Source organism: Leucopleurus acutus, assembly GCF_964270905.1.
Source record: "Leucopleurus acutus genome assembly, chromosome: 11".
Taxonomy (NCBI): Eukaryota; Metazoa; Chordata; class Mammalia; order Artiodactyla; family Delphinidae; genus Leucopleurus; species Leucopleurus acutus.
Window position 1 is genome coordinate 35,442,184 of NC_139152.1, and position 18,276 is coordinate 35,460,459.

The window sequence follows — 18,276 nt, forward strand, 5'->3', positions numbered from 1 at the left end:
ATACCAAAACCAGACAAGGATGTCACAAAGAAAGAAAACTACAGGCCAATATCACTGATGAACATAGATGCAAAAATCCTCAACAAAGTACTAGCAAACAGAATCCAACAGCACATTAAAAGGATCACACACCATGATCAAGTGGGGTTTATTCCAGGAATGCAAGGATTCTTCAATATACGCAAATCTATCAATGTGATATACCATATTAACAAATTGAAGGAGAAAAACCATATGATCATCTCAATAGATGCAGAGAAAGCTTTTGACAAAATTCAACACCCATTTATCATAAAAACCCTGCAGAAAGTAGGCATAGAGGGAACTTCCCTCAACATAATAAAGGCCATATATGACAAGCCCACAGCCAGCATCATCCTCAATGGTGAAAAACTGAAAGCATTTCCACTAAGATCAGGAACAAGACAAGGTTGCCCACTCTCATCACTCTTATTCAACATAGTTTTGGAAGTTATAGCCACAGCAATCAGAGAAGAAAAGGAAATAAAAGGAATCCAAATCAGAAAAGAAGAAGTAAAGCTGTCACTGTTTGCAGATGACATGATACTATACATAGAGAATCCTAAAGATGCTACCAGAAAACTACTAGAGCTAATCAATGAATTTGGTAAAGTAGCAGGATACAAAATTAATGCACAGAAATCTCTGGCATTCCTATATACTAATGATGAAAAATCTGAAAGTGAAATCAAGAAAGCACTCCCATTTACCATTGCAACAAAAAGAATAAAATATCTAGGAATAAACCTACCTAAGGAGACAAAAGACCTGTATGCAGAAAACTATAAGACACTGATGAAAGAAATTAAAGATGATACAAATAGATGGAGAGATATACCATGTTCTTGGATTGGAAGAATCAACATTGTGAAAATGACCCTACTACCCAAAGCAATCTATAGAGTCAATGCAATCCCTATCAAACTACGACTGGCATTTTTCACAGAACTAGAACAAAAAAATTCGCAATTTGTATGGAGACACAAAAGACCCCGAATAGTCAAAGCAATCTTGAGAACGAAAAAAGGAGCTGGAGGAATCAGGCTCCCTGACTTCAGACTATACTACAAAGCTACAGTAATCAAGACAGTATGGTACTGGCACAAAAACAGAAAGATAGATCAATGGAACAGGATAGAAAGCCCAGAGATAAACCCACGCACATATGGACACCTTATCTTTGATAAAAGTGGCAGGAATGTACAGTGGAGAAAGGACAGCCTCTTTAATAAGTGGTGCTGGGAAAACTGGACAGGTACATGTAAAAGTATGAGATTAGAACACTCCCTAACACCATACACAAAAATAAGCTCAAAATGGATTAAAGACCTAAATGTAAGGCCAGAAACTCTCAAACTCTTAGAGGAAAACATAAGCAGAACACTCTATGACATAAATCACAGCAAGATCCTTTCTGACCCACCTCCTAGAGTAATGGAAATAAAAACAAAAATAAACAAATGGAACCTAATGAAACTTCAAAGCTTTTGCACAGCAAAGGAAACCATAAACAAGACCAAAAGACACCCCTCTGAATGGGAGAAAATATTTGCAAATGAAGCAACTGACAAAGGATTAATCTCCAAAATTTACAAGCAGCTCATGCAGCTCAATAACAAGAAAACAAACAACCCAATCCAAAAATGGGCAGAAGACCTAAATAGACATTTCTCCAAAGAAGATATACAGACTGCCAACAAACACATGAAAGAATGCTCAACATCATTAATCATTAGAGAAATGCAAATCAAAATTACAATGAGATATCATCTCACACCAGTCAGAATGGCCATCATCAAAAAATCTAGAAACAATAAATGCTGGAGAGGGTGTGGAGAAAAGGGAACAATCTTGCACTGCTGGTGGGAATGTGAATTGGTTCAGCCACTATGGAGAACAGTATGGAGGTTCCTTGAAAAACTACAAATAGAACTACCATATGATCCAGCAATCCTACTACTGGGCATATACCCTGAGAAAACCAAAATTCAAAAAGAGTCATGTACCAAAATGTTCATTGCAGCTCTATTTACAATAGCCCGGAGATGGAAACAACCTAAGTGTCCATCATCGGATGAATGGATAAAGAAGATGTGGCACATATATACAATGGAATATTACTCAGCCATAAAAAGAAACGAAATTGAGCTATTTGTAATGAGGTGGATAGACCTAGAGTCTGTCACACAGAGTGAAGTAAGTCAGAAAGAAAAAGACAAATACCATATGCTAACACATATATATGGAATTTAAGAAGAAAAAAAAATGTCATGAAGAACCTAGGGGTAAGACAGGAATAAAGACACAGACCTACTGGAGAACGGACTTGAGGATATGGGGAGGGGGAAGGGTGAGCTGTGACAGGGCGAGAGAGAGTCATGGACATATACACACTAACAAACTTAAGGTAGATAGCTAGTGGGAAGCAGCCGCATGGCACAGGGATAATGGCTCGGTGCTTTGTGACTGCCTGGAGGGGTGGGATAGGGAGGGTGGGAGGGAGGGAGACGCAAGAGGGAAGAGATATGGGAACATATGTATATGTATAACTGATTCACTTTGTTATAAAGCAGAAACTAACACACCATTGTAAAGCAATTATACCCCAATAAAGATGTTTAAAAAAAAAAAGACTAATTTGTTATTAAGCTATGAACTTAGCAAACGTGTTAACACTGTACAATATTAATTCAGAGCATAGTGCAAAAAAATTGTGTAATAGAATAAAACACATTTAGTAGAGTAAAACTTTCAAGGTTATTGAAAGCATACAGAATGAATTAAGATTTTCTCTGTTAATGCAAAAATACATATATAATCATAAAACGTCTTACATACCTCATTCCATTTTTTGGCTTTCCATGAAGGGCATCTGACAGATCTACAAGCTTTATGAGTTCGAGGTTTCTGTAGATGACTGCAATATTTTTCTTCTAATTTCCCATGGAATTGGTCAACGCAAATCACCTCACGGTACTTTAAACCTTTACCACAAGGAGCTGAGCACTGGAAAATAAATATGAATGCACTTGATTCATTTTATCTTTACTAATTAAAGTTTATCTGCAAGAAGTGTAAAATGAAGCAACCAAAACATCATCACTTTGATATTTCATCAAGATATACTTTGATATTTCTAATGAGAGAATTTAAAATTTGCCAATCTGCCCTCGACCATCACTGATATTGATATGATATGGTATCCATTTATTCTTCAAAAAAGTATTGATTGTCTACCATATACCAAGCACTCTTCTGGCACATAAATGCTTTAGATCTTTTGAGGTTAAAGACTATCTGCAGCTAACTCCTGTTATCACACATATTTCAATAAAACTTGCTTTCGATTTTGTATGGTCGCCACCTATTCAATTTTTAACCCCATATGTCTTGCCATAGTGCAAACTGTGCTTTGGATGTCAAAAACAAAACAAAACAAAAATCTCTCAATGTAGGAAACTATGAGAAAGTATAAAATTAATTTTTTAAAGCACAATTCAGTTCAGGTTTGTTTTTCACTTCCATCTGGCAACTGTATGTCCCCATCATCAACCCTCCAAAATATTTAGTGAAAAACAAACTACCTAAAATCTCTGTAAGGATATATGTAAAACAGTGATCAGACTTCCTTTTTCAGCCAGTTGCCATTTTATGAGCAATTCCAGTGCAGAGGAGAGGAAGGGCTTGGGCTCTGGCATTGAATACCAGCTCTGCCACTTACTATTTGGGTGACTTTAAGTATATTTCATCCCCTGGCCAAACCTCAGTTTCATTATAAAGTGATGATAATGACACCAATATTACTGGTTTATTATGAAGATTAACATGAGATAAAGAAAATGAGATATCTAATCCAGTCCTTTTACATAGGGTACATCTTCGGTGAATATTAGCTTCCTCTTCTACCATTTTCCTTCATATACTCTGAGGATGTTGACAATTTTCAGCATGATATATGTACCAGCGAAAAGTTAAGCAAAGAAGACACGGATTCCAGATAACTCCTCTCATTCCTCTGAGACAGCTGGTTACATATGGTTTCATTTAGAAACATATACTGAGTTCTGAGAACATTAGATAATATATTATGCATTTTATGTATATTATGAGTTCAAAGAGTGACTAATATAGAGTATTAGATGTTTAAAATATTTTAAATTAAAAAAATGAATAGTTTGGGGATAATTTACCTTTATATGTTATCTGCAATACTATATCCCATTTGTGTGGGGAATTAGTTTAACTTGGTGCCTTGATTATTAAGACATTACCATATCTGAGATGTTCTCTTCCTGTTAACACCTACAGCTTTACATGCCACTTAGAACACACTTTAATTCAGTGTGAATTGTTAACGGGTCTTGATAAACTGTATTACATGTACATTCTTTCCTGCTATTTTTTTTATTTTTGTATTGAAGTGTAGTTGATTTACAATACTGTGTTAGCTTCAGGTTTATAGCACAGCAATTCAGATATATATATATATATATATATATATATATATAGAGAGAGAGAGAGAGAGAGAGAGAGAGAGAGAGACATATATGTATGTATATATATTTTCTTTTTCATATTCTTTTCCCTTATAGGATATTACAAAATATTGAGTATAGTTCCCTGGGCTATACAGTAGGTCCTGTTGGTTATCTATGTTATATATAGTAGTATGTAAACATTAATCGCAGCTTCCTAATTTATCCGTCCCCCCACTTCCCCCTTTGGTAACCATAAATTTGTTTTCTATGTCTGTGAGTCTATTTCTTTTTGGAAATAAGTTCATTTGTATCTTTTTTTTTCAGATTCCACATATAAGCAATACTATATGATATTTTTCTTTGTCTGGCTTACTTCACTTAATATGATAATCTCTAGGTCCATCCATGTTGCTGCAAATGGCATTGTTTCATTCTGAATGTGCCCGGTCTCATCTTTCCTACTACTGACCTTCCCTTTCAGATCTACCTTTATGCTGTACTCCTCTTGGTCTCTTATCTTGGGCACTTCCCTGCCTGTTTCTTGACTACATTGTTTATTTTTCAAAGAGTATAACATAGTTTATACTAAAAAATCACATACTATTGAGTACCAGGTGTATATTATCTGGGAGTATACATGCATGTTCACACATACAAGAATGTTTTTCTCCTTGGTTGTGTATTTTTTCTAACTTTTAAACTGTGACTTTTTGAACAAAGGAGGATTTATTACTCTCCCTGACAGTCCCTTGTAAAAAGTAATCATTATTGTGAATACTCATGATATGAGCCCAGTAGTACTTATGGAAGATGGAAAAATGTTTACTATTTTATTTACTCTATGAATATTATTGAGTTTCTGCCATATACCAAGAGTAGCATATAAATGTAGATTCATTAACCATCTTTTGCCTTGACTTATCCTCAAAGTGCTTATAATCTAAATGACACCATCTATTAAATGAATAATGCCAGAGTACATCTTAAATAATATTAAATTCAATAAAAATCAGAATAAAAATACAAGACAGTAAAAACCATTAAGATAATACAATAAAAATATTATTGAATTAAGAAAATAGTGAAAAATAGTCATTTCTTTATGGGATATTTGGTAAGCACTCAGGGAGAGGTGATATTTAAACTCAGTCTTGAAGATGTAGTTTTGTTGATGGACAAAGACAGATGGTCTTGTATATTTGTTTGATGTGCCTTATCTAATGCCCATGTGTCTCTGTTTTGCAAAATTCTCATAGTTCTTTTATCAGTGCCAAGAATCCAAGAATCATGCAGTAAACATGCAGTAAATTGTTGATATTTCTGATAAGAATGACCAATTCATTTATGAAACTAACAAAAGAAGAGACATTAAAGATTCTACTTCAGAATTGAACAATGCATTTCCTCTATAAGCAACATTTGTGAGTGGAATGTAAACTGGGACATTACAGTTCACTACCAAAGTGAGGACTGTTTCTCACAAAACTGAATAGCCTCTCCTCATCTAACTGGAAGTCACCTTTTATTCTTTCTCTTCTTTGTTATTCTAATCTGTAACCAAGACTAGTGTTAAACATAATTTTAAACATATTGCTTCTTTATTTTTTTCAAGAGCTGACAATGAATCTCTGTTGTCCTTAATACAATACGAAAACAAACCTCTTCCCTGCTTTCTTATTTCACCAAATTTCAGTCAACATCCCTTTCTAGCACAATATTCTGTTTCTTTTCAACACGCAACCTTTGCTCTACTAACGTATAACATAATTACTTTCTCTTTAGGGTGACATTTTCACTCACCACAGTACCTGATTCATATTATTCCCTTTTACTTCGACTAATCACTTGCCCTGGTGCTTTCTAAATAGTACTTATCCTTAAGGCTCTAAGTCCATCCCATGTCTAAGGTGAATACATATCAATCTTTCACTTCTCTGAACTCTTCTGTCTCTGTTTTTGGCACTTCATCATTTTCTATTTTTGTCACATACTTTATCCAAACTTCTAGAGGTCAAGGACCTTTTAGATCACCCACGTCACCCACAAAGTGGAAGGTACGATAAATATCAGCTGATTAATTGACGTTGATTCTTGGTGCAAGCAGTTATTTGTTTTTATTAAACTCTAAAATAATTTATTAAAACAGTTTACTTTTCCATGAAATATATTTATTGGATATTAAACTCAAAGTCTTCTAGGAAAGATAGACAAAATGTATAAAATCAAAGAATTGCAAAGTAAATTATGCTTTCGTTACACTTTTAAAGTAGCACTCTCTTTCCCCAAGATCTGAAAAGGAATAAGTACATTATTTTATCATGTCTGATGAATTCCATGTGGGCATTTAAGTAAAAGAGAACACATTATGCAAAGAATTATGTTTTGGTTGGAACGAAGCAGTCATAGAGTAAATAACTAGTGAAATGTTACCTTCCTTCTCTCAAACCACAATACATTCTGAGTTGTAAAGTTTCCACAAAATAGCTTATTTGGTAGAAAAACACAAACATGGTCATTCTTTGCTCTGGGACCCCAGTAATTCTTTTCATTTTTGTTTTTCTCTTTTTTATATCCCTAATACCATCCTATTCCCTTGAGGTTTTATTAACTGTATAATTTTTTTGAACTTTATTTTATTTTTTACATAGCAGGTTCTTATTCAACTGTTTTACACATACCAGTGTATGCATGTCAATCCCAATCTCCCAATTCATCCCACCACCACCACCACCACCCCATCCCTCTTTCCCCCCTTGGTGTCCATATGTTTATTCTCTATAACTGTGTCTCTATTTCTGCCTTGCAAACTGGTTCATCTGTACCATTTTTTGATTAACTGCAAAATTTATTTCCAGCATTTTCGTCAAAGTTTTTTTTTCTTTAAAATCATCTCTGTCATCCTTAGTTGACAGTCTTACTAACTCTTTCTGAGATTTTTCCATGAATACTAGGGAGCAATAGCTATAGGAAGTGGTGACATTAAATATAAGTAATCTGAATTGACTATTCTTATAAATTAGGTGAAGACACGTGCCTATTTAAGGAAAAAAGGGCATTCAAAGCAAATGTAGGATTTGCAGGCCCTAAAAATAGAATAGAATATCCAGAACCGTGCAGGTTGACTGGCACATTCAATCTCAAGATGGACAGTTGGAATTAATGAGTCCATTTTCACATGATTAACTTTGGAACAAGTCTATTCTCATTTTTCAAATGAAGTTGTACATAATTACAGAATGATTACTTCTGATATTGGAAGTGTGGATTATTGCTTTGTTTGCATATAAGGATACCATAGAAGAATGAATGAATTGACAATTTGTGAGAAACTTGTTGTTAATTTAATTCTAGAAACTTAAATTGCAAGACAAAATAAAACAAGGAAATGAAGTTTACCTAGCTCCAGTTCTAGAAAATGGAAAACTGTGGGGTTTGTGCGTGTGTGTTAGACTTTCATAAACTGTAATGGTGATTGGGTCTCTATCCTCTCTGAAAGTAGTGGGAAACATACTGATATTGGGAGAATTAGTATGTACCCTAATTAACAATAAAATAGACCTGAAAAGTAACTGTTACACTATACCCTTGTCATGTATAAACTGCCTTTTACTGACAACAAACTGGGTAACTGTATGTGAGTTCTTTAATCTCACTCAACCTCTATTTTTCATACGTAATATTAGTAAAAGAATAACTATTTCATATAAATGTCTGGGTAAAGGTAAGGAGAAAGGAATTTTTTAAATGAGAGAAGGGGCCAAACTTAAAAAACTCTAAAGAATTTATAATGCTATAGCAAAATGTAAAAAATATTAAAATTAATAAAGAATAAAAAGAATCCTGCAAAACTTAGTGTTAATTATATGAAGGACAACCATGAAAATGTCTCCCATAATGTAAAAGCAAATGGGAAGATGACATAGAGAGAGAATATTGTTTCCTGGAAAACACTCTGCTCATTCCCAGCTCACGACATTTGCACATGTCATGTCCTCCAGTCCCAGCACTCTTCTTCCATTTCAATCCCTACATATTTTTCAGTGCTGAGTTTTAAATCTCATTCCCTCTGCAAAGCCTCCTTTGGCTGCTGGAGGATATCAGTCCAGGCTAGATTAGGTGTGGCTCTTACAGAGCTTTTATACCTCAATACCTGGTTACCTCTTCCCCTGTTTCTTTTCCTTGCTAGACTATAAATTCTACTGGGAACAGACTTATTACAGGAAATCATGAAAAGTAGAAAGAACCCCAGAATCACTTGTTCCTAATTTAACGTGTTATGAACCATTCTTCTTCTCAAAAGAAGAAATAATTGTACCATTGTACCATGAACCATAGTTCTCCTAAAATAATAACTATTTCACTGGTGCTACCTTAGCTGATTTTAGATGGTATATTTTAAATTTAAGGCTTAAATTACATAGTAATGGTCAGCCTCAATTTTAGCTATAAAGATCCCTTAGCTACCTCTTTGAAAACCAGAGTAAAAAAGAAAAGAACCTAAAGTTTGGTCTACTGAAAAACAAGTGAAGTCAAAGTTAAGAGTAAGAATTAATTATTCATGGGATCTATTTTAATTAAGTTTGACTAGAAAAGTAGCTAGGCAAAAAAAAAGTAGCTAGACTAGAAATTTGGCTAGAAATGTCTATTTCACTTGCCACTGCATAGTGTCATCTATGGATGAAGGAGTATATTTTTGTTTCTATGTTCCTCAGGTAAACTTTAGCTAAATAACTCTAAGAATAAGTACTAAAACTAATATTTGACATTTTATATTAGAAAATTATTATTAGAAACACTTAATATTAGAAAAGAGCTATAACATCAACTGTAAGTTCTACATTAAATATTTTTAATGATTATCAAGATAAGCAACCAATCAGTGAAAGCACAGGTTTTACAGAAAAACTTAGCAATTCACATAGATTCTCGGTTTTTAATTTAAAATTTCCTAATTAATTCAATATATAGCCTAAATAATTTCCAGTTCTCTAAATGGACTTCAATCAGTAAATTTGGCAATGACCCCATTGTTTAAAGTCAGCAGGGTCAGTTAGTCGTTCAAGGTCAATTAGTCACAACTAAAAGTATCTTGTAACAATAAAACTACAGCTTCCTTAACATTCCTCTTCATTTGCTGATAAGGAAAATATTTAACATTAAACAAGTATTATCAAAATTTGATAATACCATTGTAAACATTTTATTCTATATTATGGTTTATCACAAACCATTTCAGGGATAGTTAAAAATAATGACATTTAGTTTTTCAGCTATCAGAAATAGCATAATTTGACTTAATTTTAGTTTTCCAATGTTGTTATTATGCAAAAAGTGACTAACAAGAAAATACAAAACTGAATAAAAATAAGTGAGTTACTATTAATCAATTTCACTTTGCTTTTCAGAATCTTTGGAATCTTCTGGTTGTTTTTCGAAACATAATCGTTAAGTCATCAAACAACCTAATGAAGAAACAAATTTTTACTTTATTTCTAGATGTCACATTATCTCTGTTTCCTGACAGCAAGGTCCACAGTCATCTGTTGAAAATGTGAAAGCTCACAACTGGATGGCTGGGAGTCATGTCCATCCTATTGCTTACTGTATGACAGGTATTAGCTAAGACAACCAAGGAAAACCTGCTACCAAGTGACAAAGGGGTTCACACAGTCTTTTTGTTTTAGGAGAGCTAAACTCACAGAAATGCAATCATTACACGTTACAAATCTAAGTCCAAATATACCTTCTCACTACAAACCAGAAATGCTTTCCATCAAGACAGGTGCAACTGAATAAGAAGCATCAATTTACAATGAAAAAAAATGGAGAGGTTTTGATTTAAACACAAACGTATCATAGTAGCTAAAACATAATCATGTACTTGGAAGTAATTTGAGAGGATTAGTTGTCATTTTCTTTGTCTTTATGGATATTCCAAAAGTATCAATGAATTTCTCACTATAGGAATATGTATTATTTATCTTTGTTTTGAACTTTTCAAAACTAAACAGTTGTATGCTTCTATAGTAAAGGTAAATTTTAAATTTTTCATGGAAAATTTTTGATCATAGCTATTTTGCCAGAGAATTTTTTTAAACTATGTTTTGGTGATTATGTTAAATGTCTTTACAACACTCTTATGAAACAAAAAAATTGTCTATGAAATGACATATTACAAAGGGAAATAATAGAGTTTCAGGCCAAAACAGTCTAGAAGTTAGATATTCTATGGAATAAAACACTATTGTGTGTATGCATTCATGGATATGTATGTTTCTTTTTTTCTTTCTGATTTTTAAGAAGCCTATTATAACATTCTCTAAATAAAATAAAGAGGCTAATCAAACAAACAGACTACATCTAAACCCCAGGAACAGCATGGTTTTTTTAAATTTCAGGAAGACAATGATAACTATCTATCTAAGAGAAAAGCCCCACTATAGAAAAATCTTAGCTATGAGTTTTATACAACTATTAATACTTTGTAATTAAGGGCATTCCTTACAATGGTGGAATACTATTTTAAATTGAGCTCCAAAACTATTAGAGAAGTAAAACATTAAAGTAGTTAGAGCTAAACAGCCAGAGTATAGTAGAGTAGGGTATCTCTCTGTTTAAAGAGAAGCAAAAAAATGACAAAAATATGCATATTAAGAGTAGAGTGTCAACTCTGTAAATATAGTACTGCTACTGTTCCTTTAATTCAATGCATATGTGCAGTAAGGAGTAAGATACTAAATCTTATCAACAGGGACCCCATTCATAGTATTTCCTGAAAGAGTATACTTAGAGTTTTAAAGTTTAATGGAGTTTAAATATTTCCTTTTTAACCTGTTACAGACACCCTTTGACTATGCAGCTTTAATAATCCAAGACAGCATTTGGTTTTTAGAATACGTACTACTGAAATATTTCATTCAGTTGCATTGTATCTGATTATATTTAAAATCTGCAAATTTAGACATTTAAAATTTTTCAAGTCAGATTCATTTGCAAAGATGTTTGAGTCTCAACTTAAAGGACAAAGAAATATATGCTTAATAACAAACATATCCAGTAAACTTTCACATTTATATTATTGTAAAAATTATAATATTTTGATTTCTATTTCATGTTCTAAAATTTTGGGGGACAGGTATATATGTATCTATTTACATACACACACAAAATGGACTTACAGTTCTAAGCTAGTCAATGCAACACAATTATCTCATGTATAATTTATCTGGCTAATTCAATTACAAGTAATATTTAAAGATAATTTACTATAATATAATTATGGCTATGGAAAAATTTTGTGATTATTTTCACTTTCAAATATAAAACCTGAAGCAAAATTGCAATAACTCATGCAAGTACTTTATACAGAAAATTTCACTTATCATATACTGTTTTCCACACATAAATATTAGGAAATTGGGATAAAAATCACCCCAGTATATGATAACTAAAATACTCAATTATTGGATTCATTTTCTTCAATAATAAGATTTGATAAACAATCCCTATAAACCTGCAAACATGAGTTACTGAACTCAGGTTTATTTTGCTGGAAGCAACAGTAAATGTAAGTCTAATTCAAATGTAAGCACTATTTGTAGCAAATAAAATTGCTCAGGAAAAACTGGCATTAGTTTAAAGCTTGTAGATTATTGTTTTAACTTTCTGTCTAATAGTATAGTGTGTGTGCATTACAAAGGAGTAATGAACATTTCAGACTCCTCTGTAAAATCTCATCTAAAGGGTTCCTGTTCAGAGATTTTATTGACTCACTAACATAAATCTTAACAATTACATGGTATCAGGAAAAAAACTGTTACTCTCAATATGAGAATAATATAACTCTTGTCTAATTTTAACAATTCTTTAGGGGCCATTATTGTGCATTTACTTTTTCTTGATGTCTTTATACAAATCACAACAACTGGGACGTTACTTTTGTTAGATGGTATGGCACGTTCCGTGATAAAAACCCACATTTTAACCCCTGGGAGCTGCATTCAGAACCATGAGCATCTGCTTTCCTGGATGGAACAAAGCAGAAAACTATTCAGTGTGGGTAGACCATAAAAAGGTAAAGAGATCAGAAAAATAACTAAAGCATACCTTTAAAAAAATAGATTGACTTTCAAGGCATTACTTACTATGGTAACATTTACAAAATTCTTAAAATCAAGTGCCAACAGAATAGCAGGATTTACCATTTCAAGTTTCTACAAATGTTTTCATGCTAGCTGTGGGAGTTAACAGAAGTAAAGCCAAGAAGTTTGCTTTCAAGTAGGGTTATAAAGATCTGAAAAGGAATATGCACAGAGAACTCTCAGATGAGAAATAAAAAATGAGCTCTATGAAGGCTTTGATAAGGGAAAAGTCAGAGTTGAAATTAAAGGAGCGATACCCACTGCACCTATTTATGTCTATTTATCATATGCAATAAAAGTTGTGAGGCAAAAATGTTTTCGGGATTAATTTTTCAGTGAACTTAAGCTAACTTTAAAATTATATTAATCAGATAAAGATTATTTATGTTAAAATTTAAGGCGGGGTTTTATAGTTTTTACTACTGGGGAGTGGAAGATAGAATAATAAAAAGGGCATGGGATTTGGAATCAGAGACCTACACTTGAACCTCAATTGTCAGCAGTTGAACAGCCTTGGGCTAGGTCTTAACCTTCCTAGTCCTCAGTTTTCTCATCATAAAGTGGCAATAATAACACCTACACCTCAGGGTAGTTGTGAGATTAAAGGTGATAATGGATGAATGAACCTAAAACAGTGCTTGACACAATACTCTAAAGTCATATTAAACCTCCGTTCCCCTGTCTTTTTCTTCCTTTCCCAAATCCTCAGTAAATAAATTTTAAAAAAGGTAGTGAAAATACAATCCATGGTGTGGGTTTCTCTATTAAACACTTGAATGGAATAGGGGCATGGTTCAACACTCATACATTTGTAGCTCATTCAGTAGTGAGAGGAGGGTAACCACCTCAAGGGAATTCAGGTAAGACCCTATCTTGTTCCCTCTGTAAAAAAATTCTGTTTACCAAGATGCTGAAAAACTCATCAGACATACTTCAAGTTATTTCAGAGCGGAGAGAAGGAAGAGAAAGAATAGGAGGTGAATAGACATATGGTCAAAAAAAACCCCAACAAAAACCTAACCAGTTTCCGTTAAAAATGATGGAGTGATCATATGTGTTCATTTCCCCCTCTCTCCTTGATTTTTTTTTCAACCCACAAAGTCAAAGCCAATAAAACAGACTGGAAGATGCAAAGAAGAGAAAAGACCAATGTGAAGCAAGACAACCTTGTACCTACAAGACCTCTGAACCACTTAGCACCTGGATGCAACAAGAAGGGCTACATCTCCTCAACTCCTCTTTAGGTAGATGAGGGGTTTATTCTTTGGAGAAATTAAATTGCAGGAGTTCCAGAGTTGGGGATGCTGGAGGAAGAATAAGGGAATTCTACGCATTGAACTCTTGACCCTTAATCTCTCTGCCCAGAGTACTCTTGCTCACTGGCAGGGGGTTCAAGGGTTCTTCTCTGAGCAACTGTGTCTCCAAGAGAAAAGACCTTAAACTATTGACTTACAGGGAATATCATCAGTCACTAGATGCTATCCAAACGCAGTTTCATATCAATTCTCTAGTGCCTTACTCTTAAATATGAGCTGCAGAAAATTATCAACTTTTGAAAGAAAAGACTTCCATAGGAAAACCAGAAAACCACTCCCACCCTTACCCAAAGAAAGGGTCCAAAGGATAAGGAGACCATCAAGAGAGAATCTCCCCTCAAAAAAACAGTAATTAATATGAGAGAGAGCAAGACTAGATGCTATATGGGCAAAAGAAGAATAGAATACTATGACCCCAAAGCAATTAGAATGCAAGAAAAGGCTTTGGATAATTCAATATGTAATAACATAAATAATTCAAGAGATGGTTTATACACTGACAAAGTTTCCCATCAAGTAAAATCAAATGACAGAGACAGAAAATAAGAGAATTAGAGGATCAAGAATTCTAATATTCAACTAGAAAGAGTTCAAGAAAGAACAATGAAAATAGTTGCATAGATATTATCCAAGAAATAACAAAGTTGATTTTCTCAGCACAAGTCTCCTTAATGAAAGGGCCTATAGAATGCCTAACAAACTGAATTTTAAACACACACAAACACTAAGTCACTTTATCATGCAATATCAGAACAACAGGGACAAGGATACCAAAAGCTTCAGTGACACAGACATGAAGACAAAGGCACCTACAACAAATGAGGAGTCAGAATCACCAGACATCTCAGAATGCTAGAGGATAAGATAATCCCTTAAAAATTCTGAGGGAAATTATTTTCAAGCCAGAATTCTAAAACCAGCCAAATTATCAATGAAATATGAGGACTGACCAAAGACATTTTCAGATTTGCACAAAAGGAAAAATGTACCTCCCATTTTTCATTTTTCCAGAAGATACAGGGAAAAGTGTTTTCATATGCAAGAGTAAATTTAAAAAAAAAAAAACATGTGATGCAAGAAAAAGTCATCATAATCGAAACTGAGTGAAAGGCTTCACAGGATTAGAGAATGGTCAGCAAGGTTGTTTGTCCTGGCCAGATCAGAAGAGGATGACTGGGGGTCAGGGGGCTCTGGGAGGAGTCTAGGAAAGAGAAATATCTGAGCATTTAGAAAAAAACATTCATAGAGATTTTATATACGTGTTCAAGCACTTGAGAGAAAAAATAATAATTGGAACATTCAAAGAAAAACTAAGCAAATTTTTAAAGGAAGCAGTTACTAACTCTAGGAAAATCAGAGTTGTGCAAGAAAGGAGCAGTGCTTTAGGGACCTCCTTGGTGGCGCAGTGGCTAAGAATCTACCTGCCAATGCAGGGGACACAGGTTCGTAGCCCTGGTTCAGAAAGATCCCACATGCTGCAAAGCAAGTAAGCCCCATGCGCAACAACTACTGAGCCCGCACGCCTAGAGCCTGTGCTCCGCAGCAAGAGAAGCCACCACAAGGAGAAGCCCGCGCACCACAGTGAAGAGTAGCCCCCGTTCACTGCAACTAGAGAAAGGCTGCATGCAGCAACGAAGACGCAACGCAGCCAAAAAATAAATAAATTAATTAATTTTTCAAAAAGGAGCACAGTGCTTCAAAGTACACTACTTGGCTTCACAGTGACGTAAGGAACACTAACTGTTGACTGAATCAAGATTTATTTTGAAGATAGGATTGTAGAATTAGCAGTCCATTTAGGAATTAAATAGTCAACCTCTATAAAAGGAAGTCAATAGGTAATTTTTTTTTTTTTGATGCATCAATAAATAGCAAAGTAAGCCTGTTCGGGAATAAGGAATTACGTATCAGAAGACATAGATAAAAGGATTTAAAGATTAATTCTGGGTTAGGAAAGACTGCAACAGGAGATAGCTTTTTTTCTTTATCAGCATTTTAGCATCACTTATTTTTTTAACTATGTACATGTGTTACATTAATAAGACTATATTCAAAACTGTAATCGATGATATTTAGTTCATTAATGGAGATCAATGCCAAACTGGGTGAGCTCTCTCTAGAGGTATGTGCTTGAGCTCTGGATCCACCTGGGTATGGAGGAGACTATTAATTACTTTATGAAGACATGAAATGCACGCTTCCCAATTTACTTATGACATAAAGTTGGAAGGATTTATTTAAAAGTCAAATATGAGAATTTAAATAAAAACTATACGAATGCAAACTACTAGAGAAAAAAATAGAAGTTCTATACTTTTACTTAAAAATATCTACTGCTAAGGAAAAATAAAATGATTAATAACAGTATCATATACCATACATATTAGGCTTATACTGATGTAAGATCAGTATAAAAAAAACTAGGTGACCACTAGGAACTGAAATTTGATGCAATATTGATTATATTGGGCTCAGTGTTCATATCAAGGGTGGCAATATTCTTTTTACAGTTAGACCATTTTTGCTAATGAATGAAATTCTAGATGTTAGATTTTGAGAGAGAAGTAAAAAAAGGTGATTACAATGATTAAAGAGTTGAACAAAATAAATATATTTAACCAGGAAAACAGAAAAATAGCTGCCTTCAAGTATTTGCTCTGTAGAGGAGGAATTTGATGTATTCTTACTTCAAGGTGCAGAATGAGAGTTACAGAGGAATATTCCATATATATCAATTTTACCTCAAAATACAGAAGAGCAGTCATATAATTTTCCTAAAAAGAAGTGGATTATGTTATGTACGGTCTCCAACTTTAGAAAGGTTCATCAACATAGAAACTGTGTATAATTCAGATGAGAAACTTAGTAAATAATGTATGCTTTGTGTAGAAGGATAGGAAAGAGGAAATTGAAAGTCTCTCCCAATTTTAAAGGTATAATACCAAAAAAATGTAAGAAAACAGTATTTTAAAAACATTTCAAGAATCACAATAATTTAACTTTTTAGATATATATTTATGGGTTTATTTTTAAAGCTGTATTATTTACTCAAACCAGAAAATCCAAATTCCTGCACACCTGAATTACAGGACATCCATTGGTAGGAGAATATGCCATCCTTTACTTCCTAAGAAATTTCAAATAAATCTTATAGTTTTATATTGCCTCATTCACTATGACATAGGTATCTGAATGAAATCATGAAGTTATTCCCAGACTTATAAATTTTAGTTTCTGATAAAATAGCTTTCAAAAAAGAATCTGCTTTTCATTATCATAGCCACAGCTAAAATCTTTCCAACTAATTTCTCTTTTAAAAACTTCTCTAGAGTTTTCCTAAGCATTAATATATATATACATGGAAACATTTTCCCAGTCAATAAGGAAGTGAGTTTTATGTACAAGTTTTCTCCATATTTTGACTTAAAAATAACTAAAAAATCCTCATAGTTTGAGAGTGACACAGGCATAAAAACTTGAAGACAATGTTTAATTTCATGAAATACAAAAAAACGTCTCCAAAGCTCTCCTCAATATAAACCATAATCTTAAATGGCCTATTTAATTATATCTAAATAAATACCATATCCTTGTTAACATAATAGAAATTTGGATATTAGGATGATTTTCATGTATAAATTATGCATCAACAAAAATAACTAGACTTTCTACCAAAATATGCCCACACATTAAAGATGCTGAAATAAAAAATAAATGAGAATTCTAAACTTAATAAGGTCAGAAACCACATCTATAAATGTTTACTGAATGAAAAAATGTTATGTAGAAAAAAAACGAGCAAATACATACAAACAAACATCACTTAAATATGCAGTTTATGTTATCTGAATGAGGTAGAGTTGAATGGCCCTTAATTCTACCAAAATTACATAGAAAAGAAAGCCTCATGTAATTTAGATTTCTTTCTCCAAGATTTTTGTTGTTGTTTTACTGATTCTATGGGGTGCCTTGTAGATCAGCAGAGATGAGAAACATCTCCTGGTTTCATCTAAAATTAAGATCTTGCCAATTTTAGCAACGAAATGCTGACTTGGAGACTGGAGCCCATATGAACTCCTACTGTTCTTTTGAGCCTGGATGCTGAAGAAATGTCCACTGATGTGAGAGGAGCCAGGCCTGATTATCTTCCCTATTCCCAGATCTGAAAATATTCCTAAGGCCCATGAATAAACAGTAAAAAAGCTTCCCTCAGATGGAAGGATGCAAACTCTGGTGGTAGAATATGGAGTCATTTATTAGTGTGGCAGTAAAAAGTTCCTTTTATTCTTTCACTCTCCTATAAAGAATATATTCTCACAG

The 18,276-nt window shown here is 33.5% G+C and overlaps 1 protein-coding gene across 1 annotated transcript in view; it reads right to left on the reverse strand.

Moving 5' to 3' along the window:
- ADAMTS20 (ADAM metallopeptidase with thrombospondin type 1 motif 20) overlaps window positions 1–18,276 on the reverse strand; it is a gene marked incomplete at both ends in the record, with an annotated part of 194,289 nt that overhangs the window by 44,193 nt on the left and 131,820 nt on the right. Inside the window, one exon of the mRNA XM_082850890.1 lies at window positions 2,860–3,027. Coding sequence (XP_082707016.1) covers window positions 2,860–3,027 — 168 coding nt within the window. The remainder of the gene's footprint in view (window positions 1–2,859; window positions 3,028–18,276) is intronic.